This window comes from Leptidea sinapis, chromosome 18 (genome assembly GCF_905404315.1).
Source record: "Leptidea sinapis chromosome 18, ilLepSina1.1, whole genome shotgun sequence".
Taxonomy (NCBI): Eukaryota; Metazoa; Arthropoda; class Insecta; order Lepidoptera; family Pieridae; genus Leptidea; species Leptidea sinapis.
This window is the reverse complement of record NC_066282.1, coordinates 2,700,543-2,718,879: the sequence shown is the minus strand read 5'-3', so window position 1 is coordinate 2,718,879 and position 18,337 is coordinate 2,700,543. Positions and strand designations below refer to the sequence as shown.

General features: G+C 37.6%; 1 protein-coding gene and 1 long non-coding RNA gene across 3 annotated transcripts in view; both read left to right on the top strand.

Annotated features, from left to right (window-relative positions):
- LOC126969519 (uncharacterized) overlaps positions 1-18,337 on the top strand; it is a 182,563-nt gene that overhangs the window by 141,830 nt on the left and 22,396 nt on the right. The window lies entirely within an intron of this gene.
- LOC126969474 (acylamino-acid-releasing enzyme-like) overlaps positions 1-18,337 on the top strand; it is a 44,702-nt gene that overhangs the window by 3,969 nt on the left and 22,396 nt on the right. For both annotated transcript variants that reach the window (XM_050814923.1, XM_050814922.1), the window contains exons 3-8: positions 242-411; positions 2,284-2,432; positions 3,369-3,506; positions 5,411-5,543; positions 13,585-13,718; positions 17,830-18,049. In XM_050814923.1, the coding sequence (XP_050670880.1) occupies positions 242-411; positions 2,284-2,432; positions 3,369-3,506; positions 5,411-5,543; positions 13,585-13,718; positions 17,830-18,049 (944 nt within the window). The remainder of the gene's footprint in view (positions 1-241; positions 412-2,283; positions 2,433-3,368; positions 3,507-5,410; positions 5,544-13,584; positions 13,719-17,829; positions 18,050-18,337) is intronic.

The window sequence follows — 18,337 nt, the reverse complement described above, 5'->3', positions numbered from 1 at the left end:
AGAACTAACCTCTATTTTGAGAAATTCACGCACAAAGTGTCATACAAATCGCGAGACACTAAGACGTAGGCGTAATGTCACGCACACTAAACTAATATTGCTGGCCTGTTTTTATTGGTTCTCAGCAAGAGACTATCTAGATGTATAAAATATCTAAGAATATAGTAAATCTTACAATAACAATCAAATACAAAAGGGGATTTTTGATCCAAAAATTTAACGTAAATTATGTTCTTTAAAGGTTAATGACATCTATTTCTCCAAAAGAGACTTACAAGGCAGTTATAAGGGAGGAGAAAAATGGAAAAGATAATAGCAAGAAGTTTTTCCTTGAAATTTGGTCAAAGAAGTGTCTCTCACATTCAATTGATTTGTTGGCTCTCGAAATCCATGGAGACGTCTACACTGATGGTAAGAACACAATTGAATAATACACCACTTAATTTTATCAAAAAAAAAAAACGCTCGGCTTATGTAGAATAGTTAAGAGATTATCAATATGCACTAAACTCATAGTACAAAATAACTCATTTCTGCTGGACAATAACAGGAACTTCAATAATCCAGCATAATAGTATGGGGGTACCACAAGGGTCTATTCTTGGACCATTCCTCTTCCTTATCTTTATAAATGATCTTCCTAATCTTATAGAGAAAAAACATAGGGTAGTATTGTTTGCGGACAACACTTCAATGATTTTCAAAGTGAAGAGAAACCAAGCTATGTATGACTAAGTGAACATCGTGAATAAATAGCAAGAAAACTAAATACATTAAATTTACCGTACCAAATGTAAAAAATGTAGATGTAAGTGTTTTGTTAAATGGAGAGGTGTTAGAACCGGTGGAACCTGCTATATTTCTGGGCATAATTCTAGATTCCAAATTACAATGGGACCCCCATATTGAAGGATTGGCGAACAGACGTTAGTTCTGCAGCATACGCGGTTAAAAATATTAGACAATTAATTGACATAGATACGGCGCGACTAGTATACTTTTGTTATTTCCATAGTATTATTTCCTATGGTATATTGCTATGGGGCAACGCTGCCGATATTATTACAATATTTGTGCTGGAGAAGAGGGCTATTCGCGCTATTTATAACCTAGGTCCTAAAGAATTATTGAGAGCAATATTCAAAGAAATTAACATCTTGACTGTTGCTTCTCAATATATTCTTGATAATGTAATGTATGTTCATAGGCACATAAGTGAATTTGCCAGAAACTGTCATAACCATAATGTTAACACCAGGAACAGACATAAACTTAAAATGCCTACTACTCGGCTAGTCGAGTTAGTAAGTCTTTTGTGGGCTATATGCTTTTACAACAAGATCCCAGAAAATGTTCGAAACAAAAGTATCACGTTATTCAAAAGAATTGTTAAAAAACGTTTGTGTGGTAAAGGTTACTATAACATAAATGACTTTCTTAATGATACCACAGATTGGGAATGGAGTGACCGCCCTCAGGCTATTAAATAATAATAATAAAGTTTAATTGTACAATATTACTTTGTAAACATATTTTTTCGATGAAAATAAAAGCCAGCTGAGTTTGTTGCGCCCGTTCTTCTCAGGTCTGAGGCATTCATTTTGGAATGGGTGGTAGTCTTAGACTTTCAATAATACAACATTCTATTTTATTTCTGAAAGTTTATCAATGAACGTAACAATCATTAAAATTTGTTTTTTTTTTGTTTTATAATTTTTGACATTATTTTCAATAAGTTTATTTTCAGTAATGGCAACTCATAAACTAGTTTTTAGGGTTCCGTATCGAAAGGCTGAAACGAGACCCTATTACTAAGATTCCGCAGTCCGTCCGTCTGTTCATCTGTCACTAGGCTGTATCTCATAAACCGTGATAGTTAAGCTGTTGAAATTAAAGAAAATAATAAAATTAATATTTAAGGGGGCTCACATAAAATGAACGTGTTTTTTATAGATAATGTTACTGCGTTTGTTCCTACGCGAGTCCGACTCGCACTTGGCCGTTTTTTTTTTTAAATGTGATGTGTAATTTTAAGTTTTATTAATTAATTATAAAATGTCGTGATATTTATTATGCAGAAAATTTTTATATTAATTAATGTGATTTTAATAAGACTGCATTACAAAATAGAGACCTGGAATTTTGAATTTAACAATAAATTTGAATTAATAGAAAACAATAAATAGAATTTTTTGTCATCCCTCCTCTTAGATTGTGAGTTCATATTATGTACTCAAATTGATAATAAACTAAAACTTTGTTTTTTTTATCACATCTAAACAGCCGAGTTTGGTACTTTGGAATGGTCATCTGATGAAAAATATTTGATTTACATTGCTGAAGAAAAGCCAAAGAAGTCTGAGCCTTTCATTAAGAGGAAACCAGCTGAAAAGGACAAGGATGGCGCCAGCGGTGATAAAAAAGCAGCACCAGTAAGTCAAATGTTTTCAAATTGAATATGATAATTCAATTAAAAGGGTCACCAACCTCTGCTGGATGCGAGAGATAAGACAGATTGGCTGTACCCCTGTTGTTTACCTAGACATGAGACCTAGTTAGATCAATCTGCCTCTCTATACTTTGCCAGAGATAAGACTTAGATTGGCTGTACCCCTGTTGTTTACCTAGACATGAGACCTAGTTAGATCGGTGTGCCTCTCTATACTTTGCCAGAGATGAGACTTAGATTGGCTGTACCCCTGTTGTTTACCTAGACATGAGACCAAGTTAGATCGATCTGCCTCTCTATACTTTGCCAGAGATGAGACGAAGATTGGCTGTACCCCTGTTGTTTACCTAGACATGAGACCTAGTTAGATCGGTCTGCCTCTCTATACTTTGCCAGAGATGAGACTTAGATTGGCTGTACCCCTGTTGTTTACATAGACATGAGACCTAGTTAGAACGATCTGCCTCTCTATACTTTGCCAGAGATGAGACTTAGATTGGCTGTACCCCTGTTGTTTACCTAGACATGAGACCTAGTTAGATCGAACTGCCTCTCTATACTTTGCCAGAGATGAGACGAAGATTGGCTGTACCCCTGTTGTTTACCTAGACATGAGACCTAGTTAGATCGGTCTGCCTCTCTATACTTTGCCAGAGATGAGACTTAGATTGGCTGTACCCCTGTTGTTTACATAGACATGAGACCTAGTTAGAACGATCTGCCTCTCTATACTTTGCCAGAGCTGAGACTTAGATTGGCTGTACCCCTGTTGTTTACCTAGACATGAGACCTAGTTAGATCGATCTGCGTCTCTATAGTTTGCCAGAGATGAGACTTAGATACATACGATAATTTTATATTATACAGGAAAATAAGTAGATAGATATGGTGATAATCATTTAAATTGAATTTTTTGTAGGGTGAAGAGTTTGTATACAGACAGGACTGGGGCGAGCAACTGACTGGTAAGAAGAGCTCGGTCATAGTGCAGTGTGAGGTAGAGTCTGAGACACTCACCATACTTCAAGGTCTACCCGACAACAAGTGTCCAGGACAGGTATTTCTCTTTTCCCTTATTTTCTTTATAATATGTAGGTACATCGTTTCAGAATATTATGTACCGCCAATAGTCATAGCCTGTAGTTACATGCCTAAAATTTTGAGGCTAGATAATGTGTGTAAAAGAGCTTTAATTATTATAACTATCTTTTATGTTTTAAAATTTACCTTCCCTATGTTGTAGCCGAAAATCTCATTATGTAGTAAATGCAATGAGAGGTGGCAATCGAAGTATGTAATTTGTTTTTTTTTGACGTGACAACGTCTTATAATTCGATAGAGCCGGCTGCACGCACGAAAAAACATGACTCATGCGGCGTTACCTCGCTCTGAGGCGTTCCATGCTTGAAGTGCAAGCGAGAGCGCGGAACGAGCGACAAAGAAACAATCGGCCTTTGCGTTCGGCAGCGTTCGACATCCGTCTCTCTCCTACTTGATGAGCGATGCGTCTGTATACTATAGTACATTTACATGTTTTGATCGAGTATCAAGTGCAGTGAAAAGTGAATGTGGTGTCAATTGTTTATAGCAACGATAATTACAGCGATAAAGGTAATGATTCTTTCGATATTAATTATATATTCAGTGATATAAAGAAATTAAATATTACACATGTTTAAAAGTTGTAAAACAATTGCTCAACGCACATTTATACTTGTAAAAACGATTAAATTGTAAAAAAAAATTGACATAATTGTATTTATGCGTACAAATAAATCTAACTTGATCCATTTCATTGTGATTTCCAATTACCTCCTTCTCTATATACATACAAATCTATTAAACAAATGAAATTAAAATTTTCTTTTGAAAAATGCTACCATTCCATCAGTATTTTCTTAAGACGTTGTCACGTTCAACTATCGTCAGTAAACCGACTTTACAGACAACCAATTTTTTTTTTCAAATAATACATTTAAATCAATATGAAAATTAAATTGATTGATGAACAAGATTGAACTGAGTTTGGTGAAAATTTATTGAAACAGGCGGCAAATCCATAATTATTCAAATGATTTGAGTTTTCTTTAGAGCTAATTCCGCTATTCTACTAGACTACATGTCCCGAGGACGCCTGGTGTAGAGGCGAAACACGTGTCGAAGTATTTAAAGACAAATATTAGCGGAATTAACACTAAAGAAAACTCAAATCATTCGGATGAGTTTGGTGAGTCAACAGCTCCTGAAGAAGTCTCGGGTGGATGTGAAACACGTGTCGACATGATTTTGTAAAACTTAGCAATATCAACGCTTAATATCATAATTTATAACATTTTGTGTTGATAAAGTCTATTTCTGTTTGTTTTTTTAAACAAAGTGTAAAAATGATTGTTCCTACTTTATTTATATTAATAGCAGCTATTGAGCAAGATATATATTCACATGCCAACTAGAGTACCTCAACTTACAAAATATAAACCGTTTATAGCTGATCGAGCAAACTCTAATCTCGGATTTAACTCCCTACTGAATAGGCTGTTGCGTCACTACAACACTATAATTTCAAACAAGCGATCTATAGATGTTTTTGGAGATTTGGAGACCTGACACTCTGATTAGTAAAATGTTATGACCTAATTTATAATAAAAAACGCTTTCACAAAAAATATTGCACCTATATTGTATTTTAGTGATTATATTGTAGTGACTGTATTGTAGCTTGTAATGATTTGTGGAATTAATTTATCTTTTTATATTGTTTTAACATGTTAGCGTTATAGGACTTCAATTTACTTTTATAAAATTAACAACTAAATTGTTTGTATGTTAATGTGCATGTGTTCACCTGTAATTGCAGGAACAAGATTTTTGAAATTTATGTTACAATCTTATGAATTGTCTTGTGTATTCTGTGTTGATGGACCTTGAATAAATAAATAAATAAATGGGTTTGTGTTATAGGTTCGTTTCACTCCAGACGGGAAAGGAATCGTGGGAGTGGTTTGGGACGCAGCTCGACCCCGGAGGCTGGGGCTGGTGTTTTGTACCAACAGGATCAGTCAGCTGTTCTATCTCGGCTTCGATCGTACTTACAGTTAGTATAGTAATAGTTTTTAGTAGATTAATAGGAAGGTATACGCGCTTTTCTTGAAGGTACTCATGTCGTATCGTGAAGGAAGCTCATTCCACAGCTTTGTAGTACGTGGAAAAAAGCTCCTTGAAAAGCGCACTGTGGAGGACCGCCACACATCCAGATGGTGGGGATGATATCCTAACTTGTGGCGTGTCGTGCGAAGGTGGCATTGGAGTTCTTGGGCTAAATACATTTTTATTTTTATGGAATTGGAGGACAAGCGAGCGTACGGGTCACCTGGTGTTAAGTGATCACCGCCGCCCACACTCTCTTGCAACACCAGAGGAATCACAAGAGCGTTGCCGGCCTTTAAGGAAGGTGTACGCGCTTTTCTTGAAGGTACCCATGTATCGTCCCGGAAACACCGCACAAGGAAGCTCATTCCACAGCATAGTAGTACGTGGAAGAAAACTCCTTTAAAACCGCACTGTGGAGGACCGCCACACATCCAGATGGTGGGGATGATATCCTAACTTGTGGCGTGTCGTGCGAAGGTGGCATTGGAGTTCTTGGGCTAAATGCATTGTTTTATATATATTTCCTTTTCTCATGTGGATATATCAAACATATCAAATGCTTATCATATGACATTTATTTAAATTGTAAATACCATTAAATTGAGTATACATGGAAAGTGGCTATAATTGTAATTAATATCTTTATTGACACAAAGATAGTGATGAACTAAATTGTTTTAGTATTCATCTGATAAATAATGATTTCTAGAACGTTTTTGTGAATAATAATAACAGTTTTTACCAGTGCGGGCTTGATTATGGGTACCACAACTGCACCTATTTCTACCGTGAAGTAATGATGTGTAAGCATTACTATGTTTCGGTCTGAAGGACGCCGTAGCTTGTGAAATTAAAGGGCAAATGAGACAATTTAGGTCTCAAGGTGACGAGCGCAGTTGTAATGCCGCCTAGAATTTTTGGTTTTTTAGCGGCACTGCATTGTAATGGCCAGGGCGTATCAATTACCATCAGCTGAGCGTCCTGCTCGTCTCGTCCCATATTTTCGTAAAAAAAAACAGGCCCTTTTATAGTAATGAATACAAGAACCAATTTGGGTCAGTTTGGCTTGGTGTCCAGGATGTGTCGCGGACACAGTAACTGTCACACCACTAGTATAGATATTTTTTTGATTCTTTTACTAAATTTAAAAGTAAAAGTGTTCAAGTTTTCCTAATAATTATCAGTTGGCAAACCTTATAAATAAATAATACCAAAACTAGGTATATTTTTTGCCGTTTGGTAATTCTTTATGGTCCGTGTTTTGGTTGTCATGGTCATAAATAATATATGACTAATCAATAAATTTCCTAATTACATATCTATTATAAATGGAAAACGGGCAAATATTTCCAGTGTTAGATTTACTGGATTTGAAATTTCTATTATTTATCTTAATTAAATTAAAAAACGATTGTGAAATAACTATTTAATATATGGCAATAAAAAACAACGAAATCTTATAAGTAATTTACCTGATTACAGACATTAAAAAGTGAGAAATAAAAAAACTGACTCCAAATCCTGAAAAGTATAAAATAACTTAATAAAGATATAATTTAATACACCACTTATGAAACTCTAATACCTTTAATATTGATAAAATTCCTATTGATAGGTTTGAAGTCGTCAAATGTAATGCAGGTACCTACACTTGCCCCGCGTTACTTTGAGCGGGATAGCTTCGTCTAGAACAAAACAGCCCAAGCGTGCAATTAGAAAAAGCGGGTCTAGAATTTAAAGAGAATTTTTAGAATGTATCTATTTTGAATACGCTCTAAGCAAAAAAAGCTCTGTCGTAAATCCTACTACTCCACAACTGAATATCTTAGTGATCGGACGGCCTGGGACTAGATTATGATTATTTTATAGCAATAGCAATAACAGTACAATTGTGTATATATTTATTAAAAAGAGCGCAAAAAATGAATGCTGGGAGAGTTTCTTGTGCTGCTTCTATTCTCTCAGAGTGCCACTTGTTTCCGAAGCGGTGGTAGTGTTAGAAATGACATTAAAAATAATTCTATATGAATCAATTTTGAGAAAATAATTGCCTCTTGTGTATTGTATGCCTTTTAAGCATATAACTCATATGCTGTATATCATATGAATTCTATATACTTAATAATATATCCGCATTCAAAACCTTGACCAGATGTAAGCATCTGCAGTAAGCTGCAGACGTGACCAAACGAAAGCTTTGTATAAAGTTAACTTAAAATTTAAATTTAATTTGAGAAAATAAAACGGCAGTTTAGTTAAAATAGCCACTGATGAATTGTGATATTTTTTTATTGGTCTAATTAGACCGCAACTGCAACTACAGGGCACCTATTACGAAAATCGAAATACGTAGTTTCGGTCCGAAACGAAAGAACGACGAACTTCGATTTAAATCCTATTACCAAAGTACGTCGGATCCGTATAGTGCGGACGTAATTCGTTTCGGAACTATAGACATAAAAAAAGTGTACAAAGATGATATGAATGTACATACTTATATTACCGGTAAATCGTGCCAAAACCGATAACAAATTAGAAATTTACAAATAAGTTTTTCGTTATGTTAACATGTATTTAAATAATGGAATTGCTTTATATTCCGTTTAAGTTATCTATTTAAAAAATAATCCTATTTTACTGCAAGAAATTATGCTTTATTAGTTAAATTAAATTTGACGTATCATGTCATCTACTGCATTATATTTTTATTTAGTCTGTGGTAGTTTAACATACTTTCGCGGTTTTTTAGTTTAAATTTTTTCAGAAGTAAAGTGAAAGTTATATGCGAGTAAGTATTATTTAGAATAGAATAGAATAGAAACATTTATAGTGGCTTTATTAGTATAATCTCTTCACAAAGTTTTTCAAATAAAGTATGATTATGGCGATAATTCATAACAATTTAGGGAATCAACCATCGAGAATTTGTTTATTTAATAAATATTGCCGGAGTCGACGTCGCTCTCTTGCTCTTTCAAGGTTTTCTTCGTACAAGAAGACCTCTTCGTACATTAAAAAACGTGCCATTTTATAATAAAATAAATATGTTTTATCTAAAACGAAACATAAAAGTCTGTCGTTAAATGTGACGTTGTTGTTACGACCATAACAATGTCAAACAACGAAAACGTAAGTGTCGAGTGAATTTAGGAATAAGCTAAACGAAAGACAAAATGTCTAATCTCCAACTTCGTTTCGATCTTCGGATTCGAAACACTTTCGTAATAGAAAAATGTACGATCCGTCAACCGAAACTTCGTATTTCGATTTTCGTAATAGGGCTCCAGGTTATGCAAGAGTTTCCGCAGTTAGGTGTACTGAAATAAACCACATTTATATAGGTACATGTTGTTACAAGACTGCCGTTATGAGAAATACTAAATCACTACTTATTCGCTGGTGGTCTATAAGTCTGTGTGACGAAATGTTTAACGCGGCTATGTCACTTCTAGTACCTTCATATTTAGTTTTTTTTTATGACAATACGGGATGAGACGAATAGGACGTTCAGCTGATGGTAATTGAAACGCCCTGCCCATTACAATGCAGTGCCGCTGAGGATTCTTGAAAAACCCAAAAATTCTGAGTGGCACTACAATGTTAATTCTCATTTGCCCAGTAATTTCACTAGTTACGGCGCCCTTTCAACCGAAACACACAAGATTTCTATGACTCGAATAGTTCTTATAAGTAGTTATTTATGCAACTGTTTTGTAATAAGGGGTATTAAAACACGAATGTGGGTTTATAATAATAGTATAACATGAGTGTCTTAATACCTAGTTATCAACATTTGCATACAAGACTTTATCTACACCCATAATATGAATCCTCTATAAAAGATTCAGAAACAGCTTATTGCCAACATTAAAACACCCAATGTCATTCATTACAACACTCGTTTGGTCGATGTAATGGTTTTTATCTACACCCATGCTTTAAATCCTCTATTTAAGATTCTGAAACAGTTAGCTTATTACCAACATTAAAACACCCAGTGTCGTAATAACCATTACATCATCCAAACGAGTGTTGTAATGTTGTACTGAATTTCATAACAATACTCCTTCGTTTTTTTTCGATCCCTTCATGCACAAAGAGTTTGAGAAAGAGAGCAAACAGCCACATTCTTATTGCTCGATGCGTGGTATCTGTATGAATTTAAAAAAGAACATTTTTGTTTACGCGCGTTCCACACTACCAGAACCTTTTTGCCCTGTGCTGCCCCGGGGCGTAAAAAGAATAGGGTAGTCCCAGGTCCAAGGGTGTCGTAAGAGGCGACTACGGGCTTTTTGAAAGTGGGAGAGTCACGCTGCTGTCTTATGACGTCAGCACAATCGGGCCAGACTCGTCCGGGTTACTTACCACACTCGCACAGAATACCGGCGTGAAGTAGCGGCCTAGTGCCGCTATGTTTCGCATAGGTTAGTGTCGAGGACCGGAGGCCATTCCCCCCCCCCCCCTCCCCCCCCCCCCCCCCCAACAAAATATGAGAGCGGTCCTAAAAAAGAAATTACCCCAGGAGGGTACCGGCTCTTGTAGAGCCGGAGAATCCCTCCCCGAGCATTCGCGCTCGGGCTGCCCCTCGTATTCTGGGGAGGGCACAGTACCGCGTGTGTCACAGGACAAACAGGGCAGCAACACCACGGCACCCCGCTCCACGCTTAATGTGGACTTTTGTAACATCCGGGGAATTCACTCCAACTTAAACGCCGTCCACCACCACCTTGAGACGGCGCCGCCGGCCTTGTGTTTCCTTACGGAGACGCAGATATCTCGACCTAGCGATACGTCATATTTAACGTACCCCGGGTACAAAATTGAGCATAATTTCATGTCTCATGCCGGGGAATGTGTGTACGTTAGGGAGGATATCTGCTGTCGCCGTCTCGGCAATTTTGAGGGTAGGGGCTTGTCTACTCTCTGGCTCCGCGTGGATTTAGAGGACCGCGTCCGCATCTATGCGTGTGTCTACAGGTCCCATAGTGGTAACGCAGAAACGGATCACCATGGGCTGCGTTCAAGCGGCATTTGATGACGTGCTTGCTCAGATCCCCTCCGCTGAAATCGTAGTCTTGGGTGATTTCAACGGGCACAATGCAAGTGTAGTGCCTATCCGACGCCAACGTCGCAGACTACCAGCGACCCGCCGCGTTTGGCACTACAAGTCAGTTGATTGGGATAGGATGCGTTCCTTTTTTGCATCCTACCCTTGGGGCAGGGTTTGTTTCCTTTCGGATGATCCTAGTGCCTGCGCCGTTGCAGTAGCCGATGTGATACTGCAGGGCATGGATATTTTTATACCAAGCTCTGTAGTACCGATCGGTGGCAGATCACAGCCCTGGTTCGATGCGTCAGTTAAAGCAGCATCTGACTGCAAAAAACAGGCGTATCGAACTTGGGTTGCGGCGCTGGGCTCAAAGGATCCGAACTGCAAAGTTCTGAAGAGGAAATATAACCGTGCCTCCAGATTTTTTAAGCGGCAAATCGCCCGTGCGAAATCGAAGCACGTCGTCAAAATTGGCGAGCAGCTTTCCAGTTACCCGACCGGAACACGCAAGTTCTGGTCGTTGTCGAAAGCAGCTCTTGGTAACTTCAACCAGCCGTCCATGCCGCCGTTGCACATGAGGAATGACGCCCTAGCCCATACGGCAAAAGAGAAAGCCGATCTCCTGTGCACTCTTTTTGCCTCCAACTCGACTCTTGACGACAACGGAAAAACACCACCAACCATCCCGTGGTGTCAGAGCTCCATGCCTGAAGTACAGTTCCGACAGAAAACTGTTAGGCGAGCTCTGTTTTGTTGGACGTCAGGAAGTCGAGCGGGCCGGATGGCATTTCTCCAATCGTGCTTAGAACGTGTGCCCCTGAGTTGACGCCGGTGCTAACGCGTTTATTCCGGCACTCTTATTCAAAAGGCGTAGTCCCCGATTCATGGAAGTCAGCTCTTGTCCATCCGATCCCAAAAAAAGGAGACAGTTCGGATCCGGCAAACTATAGGCCTATTGCTATTACCTCCCTACTCTCCAAAATTATGGAGAGCATAATTAACCGCCAGCTCTTGGTATACCTTGAGGGTCACCAGTTGATCAACGACCGGCAGTACGGCTTTCGCCATGGTCGGTCGACTGGCGATCTTCTGGTATACCTAACACATAGATGGGCGGCGGCTATTGAAAGCAAGGGGGAAGGCCTGGCAGTTGGTCTGGATATAGCGAAGGCCTTTGATCGTGTATGGCACAAGGCGCTCCTCGCAAAACTTCCATCATTTGGGCTTCCCGAGAGCTTATGCAAGTGGACCTCAAGCTTCCTCACTGGGCGCAGCATACAGGTCGTTATCGACGGTTATTGCTCGAATCCCAAGCCCGTGAACGCTGGAGTGCCCCAAGGCTGTGTGCTATCTCCCACGCTGTTTCTTCTGCATATCAATGAAATGTTGGACACCGCCAACATGCATTGCTATGCAGACGACAGCACTGGTGATGCCGTATGCACGGGCCATGCAGGTCTCTCTCGGAAAAACGTCGACCAGTGCCGGGAGAAACTTGTGTCTTCTATCGAGTCCTCTCTCGAAAAGGTCGCGGAATGGGGTAAGTTGAACCTTGTCCAATTTAACCCCCAGAAGACTCAAGTTTGCGCGTTTACCACTAAAAAAACCCCATTTGCCGTATCACCGCTCTTCGAGAACACTTCCCTTAAAGCCTCGCCTAGTATCGGAATACTGGGTCTCGAAATCTCGAGCAATTGCCAATTCCGTGGCCATCTGGAGGGCAAAGCCAAACTGGCTTCAAAGAAACTGGGCGTCATAAATAGAGCACGGCAATACTTCAAGCCGGCCCACATTCTAGCGCTCTACAAAGCGCAGGTCCGGCCTTACATGGAGTATTGCTGTCATCTCTGGTCTGGCGCACCCCAGTATCAGCTCGATCCATTTGACCGCGTGCAACGCAGAGCAGCTCGAATTGTCGGGGACCCAGTACTCTGTGAACGGCTGGATCACTTGGCGTTGCTTTATTGTGTGTCTTCTACCGCATTTATCACGGGGAGTGTTCCGAAGAGCTGTTCAACCTGATTCCTGCCGCCGAATTTCACCTTCGCACGACACGCCACAAGTTACGATATCATCCCCACCACCTGGATGTGTGGCGGTCCTCCACAGTGCGGTTTTCAAGGAGCTTTCTTCCTCGTACCACGAAGCTGTGGAATGAGCTTCCTTGTGCGGTGTTTCCGGGACGATACGACATGGGTACCTTCAAGAAAAGCGCGTACACCTTCCTTAAAGGCCGGCAACGCTCTTGTGATTCCTCTGGTGTTGCAGGAGAGTGTGGGCGGCGGTGATCACTTAGCACCAGGTGACCCGTACGCTCGTTTGTCCTCCTATTCCATAAAAAAAAAAAAAACAGAACGTGGCGCGCCGTAAAAAAAAAGTACGTCATACCCCGCCGAAGTAGAAACCCCGCCATTTTTCTTGAAATAATGAGCGATTCAAGTTTTGACAGCACACCGCCGGATATTTTAAAGGCTGCAAAGGACATAATATTCAAGTGAATTTTAATAATTGCACTATACAAAATGTAAATTACTACTAAAATAAATAGTTCTTTCATTAATTTTTAGTTTATTTGTATATAATCAGTAATGGATGATAATAGGTTAATACTAGGACTCGCTGTTTTAATGTTAGCAGTAAGCTAACTATTTCAGAATCTTTTAGAGCATTCATATTGTGGGTGTAGATAAAATCTTGTATGCCACTGTTGATAATTAGGTATTAAAACACTCATGTGATACTATTATCACACTCGGCTTCGCCTCGTGTGATAAACCCACATTCGTGTTTTAATACTTCTCATTACACAACAGTTGCATAAATAACTATTATGACATTGGGTGTTTTAATGTTTGCAATATGCTAACTGTTTTAGAACCTTTAATAGAGGATTTAAAGCATAGGTGTAGATAAGAATGTATTTGTACCACCACAGGACGGCTAAGTAAGGACCTATGTGCGGTCCGATCCCCTCGGTTCCTGCACAACGGTGACCTTATCTGGTTGCAGCGAGTTCCCGACGAACCCCACCATGCCTGCATGAAGATCGTCAAACTCACTAAGAATAAGGTTGGTTACCTTCAAAATCACTAAGAGTAATAAAAAAAGGATTGAGTGGTTTTATGAAACCACGGTAAAAGCGAAACTTCTCTTCACATTATAGACATTTAACTAAATTTTTTTTAAATAATATTCCATTAAGGGTATAAAAATAGCTTTATCAATCTTAATTTTATACTTGGAAAATTGGAATGATAATGGGAAATAGTATAAGTAGACTAAGCGAATAAAAGTTTCAGTTTAATAAATAACAACATTTACATTAAACACTGACAAAAACAAACAAAATAGCGTGGAGTATACAAATGAGTATGAGAGGAATAGTCTATACACTACACGGTCAGCTGCTGCAAACTATAGGCGCTGCCCGACCGTCACGCGACATGCAACACACAGACGAAAAAGTTTGAGACGATGTAATAAAACTTTCACTTTAAAAATGAGTTATATATAAGACTAGTAGTTGCCTAGTTATTCATAATGGTCCACTAACTTTAAACAGCCGCTTAGGAGTGTTTTTTCTCATTCTGACTTAGGTCAATAGAAGAAGACAGAGTGAGAATTAGCAATGCTTTAAGTTAGCAGACTATTATGAATAAGGGGGTAAAGGTTTTATCTCAATAAAATGTTTAATTCATAGTCACATATTTTTATTCAAAATAGGATTCAAAATCATTTATTGAACGTTTAAAACTACCACCCATTCAAAATACACTGCCTCAGATCTGAGAAGAACGGGCGCAAGAAACTGAGCAGGCTTTTTTATATATAAAAATATGGATTACATGGAACATTTATGGAATATGGTTTATAATTTAAGAGCCTGAGGGTGTTCGCTTTATTCCCAGTCCGTGGTGTCATTAAGAAAATCGTTTAAGCTATAGTAACCTTTCCCACACAAACATTTTTTTTTAAATGCTTTTAAATTTTGTAACACATTTGTTTTGTACATTTTCTGGGATCATATTGTAGAAGCATATATATCGCCCAATAAAAGGCTTATGGTCGTTAGGTGGCTATCAGTTGTGGTATGGTGGTATAAGTAGTGATTCAATAAAATAATTAATTCAAGTCTAATACATAACAGTTTAATCTACTTTCACAAGTCACACACACACATTAAGTACACTGATACACATGAAGTTAAACCATTACAATATAGAAAGAAGGAGAAAACACAGTAATTAGAGGTACAGATATTACGACACGACAGTTGCAGTTTTGTCTTTTCCTCGTGTTAACATTATGAATGTCACAAGTTCTAGCAATATATATAGATCATTTTCAAGAGTATATTGAGAAGCAACAGTCAAAATGTTTATTTCTTTAAATTTTTCTCTTAATGAGTCTTTAGGGCCTAGGTTATAAATAGCGCGAATAGCTCTCTTCTGCAGCACAAAGATAAAATATGTATATGTATACTAGCTGACCCAACAAACGTTGTATTGCCGATATTAAAATCGCGATACAAAAGTAACTGTTGATCGTAGATGGGTGAAAATTTGAAGTTGTATGTATTTTTTAATGCTGACTCATAATCAAACAAATTTAAAAAAAATGTCAAAAAATTAAAAACGAAATCGTGGACCACATTTAACATTTAGGGGGATGAAAAATAGATGTTGTCCGATTGTCATACCTACCCAATATGCACTCAAAATTTCATGAGAATCGGTCAAGCCGTTTCGGAGGAGTTCAAAGTTTAATACCATGACACGAGAATTTTATATATTAGATAGATATATATAATAATCATTAACAGAGAGGGTTGCCATACTGAAATATGCAGGGCAAGCCTATCAGGCATTGGCCGTTGGCATAGAGACATCCCATACTTCACGGACGCACGGGAAGTTATTAGTAGGAAACAGGGTAAAGGTAATTCGACGTATTATAACATGTGCACCAATTTTGAGTTATCAGGTTTTTTAGCTTTTTTTTAAAACAAGTCAAAATTACAACATCAAAAATTTATTAAAAATGTATCTAGTAAAATCTCATTTTTTCATTTTTCTATTTATCAATATTAAAACAACAATTATCAATTATTGTCCAGACTCAATTCCACCACTCTGCGAAGAAAATGTTCATTACATGGCGATAAAAATATATACTAGCTGAGCCAGCAAACGTTGTTTTGCCATATAAAGTATAATTCACGCGATAGTTTTATAAGTAATAAAATATTGCCTATATTATAGCCTGTACATCATTTTGTTCTATTGTCAATAGTTTTTGCAGCGCACGCAAAAATAGGTTTTCGATTTTACACCTTGTGTTACAAAATTGCAATTTTATTACGGATCCCTAATTTTGAAAAAAAAACATAGCCTTCCTCGATAAATGGACTACCCAACACTGAAAGAATCATTCAAATCGGACCAGTAGTACCAGAGATTAGCGCCTTCAAACAAACAAACAAACACTGCAGCTTTATAATATTATAGTACAGATATTAAAATAGCGATACAAAAGTAACTGTTGATCGTAGATGGGTGAAAATTTGAAGTTGTATGTATTTTTTATGCTGACTCATAATCAAATAAATTTAAAAAAGAATGTCGAAAATATTAAAACAAAAGTTGGCGTGGACCACCCTTAACATTTAGGGGGATGAAAAATAGATGTTGTCCGATTCTCAGACCTACCCAATATGCACTTAAAATTTCATGGGAATCGGTCAAGCCGTTTCGAAGGAGTTTAACTACAAACACCGCAACATGAGAATTTTATATATTAGATAATAAGTTACCCGACCATTTTTTTAAAAGACATGACATGTAATCTTAAGAATAGATTAAAAACACGGCTAGTAAAAAATTGTTTTTTTCAATAAATGACTATTTAAATTTAAGGAAAATTGACATATAAATCTGACATGAATATGACTGTTTTATTAGAATTATAATTGTTTTGCTAAGTTTATAATACTTAATGGTTAGGTTCAATTTTGTATAAAATAAAATCTTATACTACATATATTTGCATGCCTTGTAGGTAGAATAAGAGAAACGTAATCTAAATAAAATATGACCGATTTTTAAACTGACATTATTCAAATGCAAATAAAGATTATTATTATTATCGACCCAAATATAGAAATGCGAGACAACTGTTCGCTTTCAAACTTAGCCGGATTATACTCCGGCAATCACCATACTGTATTTACTACTATTTCAAACTTATGTCAAATGGGTGCTATTGTCGTTTTATCTATACTAATATTATAAAGCTGCAGTGTTTGTTTGTTTGTTTGAACGCGCTAATGTCTGGTACTACTTGTCCGATTTGAATGATTCTTTCAGTGTTGGGTAGTCCATTTATCGAGGAAGGCTATAGGCTATGTTTTTTTTTTCAAAATTAGGGATCCGTAATAAAATTGCTATTTTGTAACACAAGGTGTAAAATCGAAAACCTATTTTTGCGTGCGCTGCAAATACTATTGACAATAGAACAAAATGATGTACAGGCTATAATATAGGCAATATTTTATTACTTATAAAACTATCGCGTGAATTATACTTTATATGGCAAAACAACGTTTGCCGGGTCAGCTAGTACTAAACTAAATTTCAATTTTAACTTAGGCAGCCCGCCTCTTATTAAGTAGTATTTACATAGAGTATGCTTTCATAGCAAATAGCCTGGATTTTCCCCCATAAAACATATAATAATAATAATATTGACACTCTTTTTACACAAATTATCTTGCCCCAAGTTAAGCATATATAGCCTGTTATATGGGTTACAAGACAATGATATATTTAATACAATATACTTACTTAAACATACATAAATACATTTAAACATCCATGAATCGGAAACAAACATGCATATTCATCATATAAATGCTTGCACCTACCGGGATTCGAACCCGGGATCATATGTATTAGTTTTAAGGATAAAAAAGTTTTATCCCTCGACACGTAGATAGGGTTGTCGAAATAAGTTTCTGAGACCTACATATAATTACTTAACTGTAAGACTTAATTGTAAATTGCCTTAATAAGTAGATTATAAGTAAATTTGTACACATTTTAATAGCAAATACAGAAATTTGATTTTTTTTTTCATATCTTTGCCTAAATATGTTTGTAAAAATTTATTAATTAAATTCCAGCTCAATGAAATAGTGTCCAACAAGCCGGCGATCGGAAATGATGGCGTCGAGAGTGTGGTTGTCGATATAGTTGACACGAGCACGCCGCTGATCAACGGAGAGTCGTTCTATGGCGTGTACGCACATAGCCTGCCGAGACGGTGCGAGCCAAGCAACGACGGCAGGGTTGTGTTTAGTACAGTCAGCGTCAACGAAGTTCGTTGCTACGTGCTGGAAGTAGGTGAGATACGAGCTACTTTGAGAACAGTTGCTAATCGTGCAATTAGGGTTGCCAAGAAAATTTATTGAAGTAGACGTTACATTGCGGAAATCCATAACTATCCAAATGTTTTGAGTTTTCTTTAGTCCTCATCTCATCCTCAGGAGATGTTGACTCGCCAAACTCTGGCACGAGACTGAATTAAATCCTGGTGGTGAATACGTCACAACAGCCGACCAATCACAGCGCTTCATTTCATGGGACGCGGATATAAAAGAGCTCATTTAGTGTCCTTCCGCTGCGACCCGC